The following is a 6,000-nucleotide window of genomic DNA, read 5'->3' as shown; positions in this document are numbered from 1 at the left end:
TCTATACCGAGATAATTTTATTTCCTAGTAAATGCTTTCTGTCACAGCCAGCCTGCTTCAGCTAGCGATGCTCATAGCCCAAATTTTCCTTCAGCTGCTGCTCACTTCTCATAGTAACCCCAGGTTGTTAAGCACGCCTATAGCACATGTGACAGCCTTTCTATACCATAAGCAGCACATCAAAATGAAAGGAGAGCCTAACACTTTATTAATCAAAATTAATACAGCTACTGCTGTTTGAATTCATACTGTACATATTACTGCAGTATACAGAGGATAATATAAATAGCAATGCAAGCCTATCTCTGTTGGAGACATGCACCACTCTTTATAAGTGCCAATTCAAACAATTCTTTTGACTTCATAAAAGCACAAAGTGTTTTTATTGGAACTTTCTTGTTGACTGCACATGCTGTTAAAATGCAAAAAAGGAGTGGTAACTGACTTGATAGCTGTCAGCTGTGTCACTGGAAACAGTCAGCTTTTGACTCAATCCATAATTGTCATTAATTTGACTAAAATTCAGACAATATACTGTGAAGAGGCATATTCACCTTAAACCTTCAGCCTTCACCGTAAAAGCTGGGACACAGCATGTGGGTTTCATACTCATGTTGTGCTCTTAAGACTTATAGCTGGATTTATTTAGCATAAGGGCTACAGTAGGTATTACCTCCTGTAAAACATAAGCGAGTTTGTTACAGTGATTCATAGTAAAACATGTTGATATGCTTACAAGTAATGTGTTGCCAAGTACAAAATTACATAGGGGTACGTCCTGGATGGATTATCTGTTCCTGGCTTAGGCAGAACTTGCAACAGGCAAGATACTTTCAGGGGTTTGCTCAACCAACACCCAGCTGCAGGGTGATATTTTTTATTTATTTTTCTGGACAAGGACTTCAGAATCAAGCTATAATTTGGGGATAAAAAATAAAGTGATACGTGAAATAAATGAGCATTAACTTAATGTAAAGACATTGAGAAAATGGATGGACCTTCAGCATTTGTTAGCTAGCATAACATGGAAATAAGCTTAGGTTTTATTTGGTAAGTCTTGATTTCTCCTTATATTCGCTTACAGCTTCTTATTTATGGCTCAGCTTGTCAAACACATTCTTAGATAAGCAACTGTTGCTCACAGGACTAATCTAATTACCAGTTCTTTTTATAATGAATGCTGACACAAAGGTAGAAGGATGTATAGCACTTGTGTTGGAGCCAATGCTACAGATGATCAAACAGTTTTGAAATGAAGAGTATTTTGGATGGAAAATGTGTCCCTTTTTTGTCACGATGTTCCTGTTTTTTGTCCAACTCTAATTAAAGCTGAAGAACAAGAGTGAAAAGCTGGTTACATTTGTAGCTCTGGCACATAATTAATTGCCAAGAGTTTAGACTGGGTATTTTAGTGCTCTGCAGTAATGCTCCTCAGGCATATTTACCTACGACAGCCTGAAGAATGCTACAGCCCTAATTATTTGTAAAGAGCCTTTTTTAAAGTTTTGGAATTATTCTTCAAGAACAAGCATATCAGAACACCTTCAAACTGTATTTTGAAGACATTTGAAAAGAAAACCAGTGTAGCGTGGGCTTGGCCAAACAGCATAGGCTGAGGAACTAATTCTACTTTTTTTGAAAGGACAACGTTTGTGTCCTTGGCCTTAATTTAAATCACAAAACCATCATGCATTCTGGCATTTCTAGCAACGTGCTCCAGAAATGTCAATAAGCAATAGTATTTCTGAAAATTAAGATAGAGAAGCATTGGTGAATGTGATGGGAACTTCTAAATTTCCCTAGCTCTTAACTGTTAATAAGTAACTTTACTAAAAAACAGGGGGGAAAAAGGTGAAACTCTTTAAGATTAGCTTTTCTTTACCTCTAAGCACACATGAAATTAAACAAGTGGATTTAATGGTTTTCTTAAAGTTCTGGAATTTTTCTCCTGAGCTGTTATGCAAGCCAGTCTCATTCCCTCTAAAATAAATGGGAGGTCTGTCATTAATCTCCACAGAAACCTGTGCCAAACCTGAGTGTCTCACTGACCCATGTGCTCCCCCTGACTGCAGCAGGAGAACCCAGACCAAGACACACATGTGGATGAAGAATACATGGTTGCGTTTTGGGACCTTGGAATTGCTTTTTCGTATCGTCTTTAAAATTTTCTCCATTACTATGATGTGTGTAGTGATGGCAAAGGTATAGTTAATTAAGTCTTAAGTCCCTCATGATTGAGGACAGTAAAGTATAAAGCTGTCAGTACCCCCCCACTCCATGACTCAAATGATATTTTCTTTTTTTCATCATTGGCAACTTCCCACGACCATATATTTCTGCTCCTTTTAAAGAACCAAATGCCGAATGTGAATGGGTAGACGCAGCATCAATTTGCCAAGTAATGGTAGGGTGTCCCCTGGAAACAGGCCTCTCTTAATTCTGTTTCATATTTGAGGTAAAGTGAAAACATGGAAACAGATGGTAGGGAACGACTGGCATCTCATCACGCATATTTCATTTGATTTGCAGCTAGTCGCCTCTTGATAATAATATTAAATGCTACAAAATTCAAAGACTTTGTTCCTGGGAGTACTGCATTCAATGACACAGGATCAACACTGTAACTTAATTAAATTTTGAAGCTGGTGAGCTATAAGTATTTACATCTTCAGCAAGGGTACGATACAAACAGCTCGATTCTTCTTTTCTGGTATGTTTAGGGCTGACTTGCAAAGAAATATACAGTTGCTGTTGTGAATGACAAATCTTACTTAATGTTTTTTTTTAAGAGCACAATGGGACAAACATCTGTGGTTATTTCCATTATGCTCTAAGGTGTTTTACTGGGAGAGAATTTAGCCATTAATTTTGTTGTATTTACATTATTTATATACAAGAAGAACAAGAAAAATGGCAGCCTGTTTAATGATTATATACATTGTGATTCAGTTGGAAAAATGTGTATTACAAATGGCAAAACAGCCTGTCCAGTACATAATTATATGTTGTTCTTTTTTTTTGTCAGAGAACTTTTAATTCCTAAAATCCCACTGCATGATCTCAGTGCAAGATCTGTCCTATACATTATACTGGGGGGGAGAAACAGCATAATAATAGACTTCTTAAACCACATCAGTTCCTGGTTAATAGCTCCTTTTCTTCATTTTAATATGAGGGTTACCTTTGTAAAATGCTTCCAAAGCAAATTAAAAGACGGAATCTGATACAACAAAACATTACTTGACATCAGGAGAAATAGTAACTTAAATTTCATTCATTGTCCCTAGTCTCAGAAGAGATGCTGGGGAATAAAATATCACTCCCTTGTGACACATTGCTTATCTGAGACTTTGTTTTTAATAAGAACTGTGCTCTCCTGTACATTGTTCTTTCCTGTTCTTGCTTTAGCTCAATGTAGGAGCGTGAAAACGTGTGGAAGATGGAGGTGACTGGAAATGCCATGAGGAGGATGCCACTCAGTATGCTGCTTAGTGCCACCACTTGGCCGGGAATGCTTCTGGGAACCATATCTCCGTAGCCTACCGTGGTCATGGTGATGACGGCCCACCAGTAGCACGCAGGAATGCTGGTAAACTCCTGCGAGTCCGCCATCTCGTTCTCAATGACATACAGGAGCGGTGCAAACAGTGCGATGGCCACGCAGAGGAAGAGCAGCAAGAGACCAAACTCCCGGGTGCACCTGCGAGCGGTCAGCCCCAGCGTCTGCAGCCCCAGGGAGTGCCTGGCCAGCCGCATGACGTAGAGAATCCTCAAGGCACGGAGAATGCGGAGGACCAGACCTACTTTGTCCAGGTAGATGCTCCCGGAGCTGGGCTTTTTATAGCCCACTGAAGTGGTGTCTACTAGCAAAGTGATGTAGTATGGCAGAATGGCTATTATGTCTATCAGAGTTAACGGTCTCCTCAAAAATGCGAACTTGCTCTTTGCCTGGATGAATCTTAGCAGGAACTCCAGGGAAAACCATGCCACACAGACAGACTCTACAATGAAAATATTGTAGCACATCTGGGAACACTCGCCCTGCAGGAAAGAGGAGGAGTTTGTAACTGGCACTGGATAATAACTATTTTAGTTGGTACGGTGACAGGAAGACAGGTTTCTGTGTTGTGTTTTTTTAAACCCAAAATATTAAAGGAATAGAAGCTGTTGCTATGGAGAAACAGACTGACAAATTGGAAAAAGTTAAATGCAAAACTTAGAAAAGAACTACTTATTCCACAGAAGACATTGCTTGGTAAGTTCAGGCTTTCTAAATAGCAAATACAAAGCTTGAAAAGGTAATATACAGTTGTACAGAAGAGTGCACACTGACAAAATTTTCTTTGGACATAAAACTTGGTATGGTTAATTGTCTTATGAGTAATTGAACGCAGTCATGTAAGATTTTGAATATTCTTTGTGTTATTTTTCCCCCTCTAAAGACAGCTGCAAAATCCCCATTGAAATCAATACCATCAGACCTTGTACTTGTTCTGCTCTTCCCAGCACATACCATTTTCCATCCTGAAAAGCTAACTTACCTTTTCCTCCTCCTCCCTCAGGTCAGGCATGGTGCTGATGGATAAGTTCACTGCTGTAATAGTTACAAATAAAACAGACAAACAAGCAAACACCTTTCCAGGGAGGCCAGACTGTGGCCTTTCCACCATGTCTTGCAACTTTTTCATGCACAAGCCAATTTTTGTCTCCTCTACTGTTTCACCTGTTGTTTCATTTTCTATGAGGTCATCCTCCCGTTCATTTATTTCTGTAAACTCCTCCATTTTTTGCAGGTATCTCCTTTTACAACACCAGTCCAAGTTGTCTTCCTCAATTCCCCAGTAGAGCAGCTCCTCTTGGAAAGACAGTGCACACATCTCACGCAAAAGCCGAAGTTTTCCAACCCGCAAAAAGGTCAGGATTGTCCTGAATGCCCCCGGGTTGCGGTCGAAAAAGAATTCATTACATGTCACATCATAATCATCACAGATGTTTAGAATGTCATCAAAATTGTTACAGAATTTTAGTTGTCCCAAACGTGTCAACGGGAATTCATCAAGCGTGGTCCACGGGAGCAAATACTTAATGCCCCCTACGTTTATAATAATATGATGCTTCCGATCGTCAGGGTGAAAGCCTTTCAGGAGATCCTCTTGAGGGTGAATAAGCTTGGCTCTTTGGTAAAAGACTCCCTTAAGGGTTTCTGTTTCTGGAAAGAATGTGTGGTTGAAGGAAGTATCTGAAGCACAGCTCAGGGCACTATAGTCATAGTCAGAATTTTCTCCAGGTAGAAGAGTCATCTTGGACGATAACTTCACATCACTTCGCTACTTCTGCAAGGGTCTTCTGGAACAAAAAACAGATATATGGGGTGAGCGAATGAGAGGTGGTTTTCAAGTTTGGAACAAATGTAGTGATTGGAGCTCAAAACCATTTATGGCTGATAAAAACAATTGGAAAGAATCGAGCAGTGACTGAGTATGGTCAGAAAACCTTTCTGGTGAGGCTGGGTTTGTCCGGCTGGGTAGAACTGACTCTATCAAGGGCTGCTCCCTTGTTCAGGAGCTCTGCTCAGCATATTTGTCACACTGCGGGGCTCCTCCTGTCTCACATACAAAGGTCTCAGTTGCCAGTGGATATAGAGGGAAACCAGGAATAATTCCTGCATGTGGTGGGATATTTGTGGTTCAGAATGGAAGTATAAAAATTATGACAGTATCGCATAAGAACACAGAATTCAAGTGCGTTTTGTAGAAAAGGAAATTGTATATTTTAATTTAACTGTTACACATAAAAATCTTAAGTATTTTAGTACCCATGAAGTACATAGAAAGAATCAGAAGTCAATTACGTTGTAATTCAGTAAATACACACTTCTAAAGAACAGTTAGTACAAGACTAATTTCTAAAAGGCCATATGGAAACAATTTTGGGAAAAAAGCCCCATGTATATTGATGATCACATTAAATGTTTGTATAGAGTTTATATACATTTAATGA

The 6,000-nt window shown here is 39.4% G+C and overlaps 1 protein-coding gene across 1 annotated transcript; it reads right to left on the bottom strand.

The window, feature by feature from the left end:
• Nucleotides 1–3,270: 3,270 nt before the first annotated feature.
• Nucleotides 3,271–5,300, bottom strand: KCNG1 (potassium voltage-gated channel modifier subfamily G member 1). The gene is made up of 2 exons (XM_009483084.2): nt 4,542–5,300; nt 3,271–4,041 (listed from the first exon to the last, which is right to left on the bottom strand). Exons 1-2 carry the CDS (start codon nt 5,298–5,300, stop codon nt 3,271–3,273), a joined length of 1,530 nt encoding a protein of 509 aa, XP_009481359.2.
• Between the last annotated feature and the right edge of the window lie 700 nt (nt 5,301–6,000).

Source organism: Pelecanus crispus, chromosome 14 (assembly GCF_030463565.1).
Source record: "Pelecanus crispus isolate bPelCri1 chromosome 14, bPelCri1.pri, whole genome shotgun sequence".
Taxonomy (NCBI): domain Eukaryota; kingdom Metazoa; phylum Chordata; class Aves; order Pelecaniformes; family Pelecanidae; genus Pelecanus; species Pelecanus crispus.
The sequence above is the reverse complement of the archived record's forward strand: the minus strand, read 5'-3'. Positions and strand labels throughout refer to the sequence as shown.

Coding starts and splice junctions, on each gene's coding strand:
- KCNG1 (XM_009483084.2), bottom strand. CDS start 5,300: ATGACTCTTCTACCTGGAGAAAATTCTGACTATGACTATAGTGCCCTG. Junction 4,042..4,541: donor TGAGGGAGGAGGAGGAAAAG/GTAAGTTAGCTT, acceptor TCTTTCCTGCAG/GGCGAGTGTTCCCAGATGTG.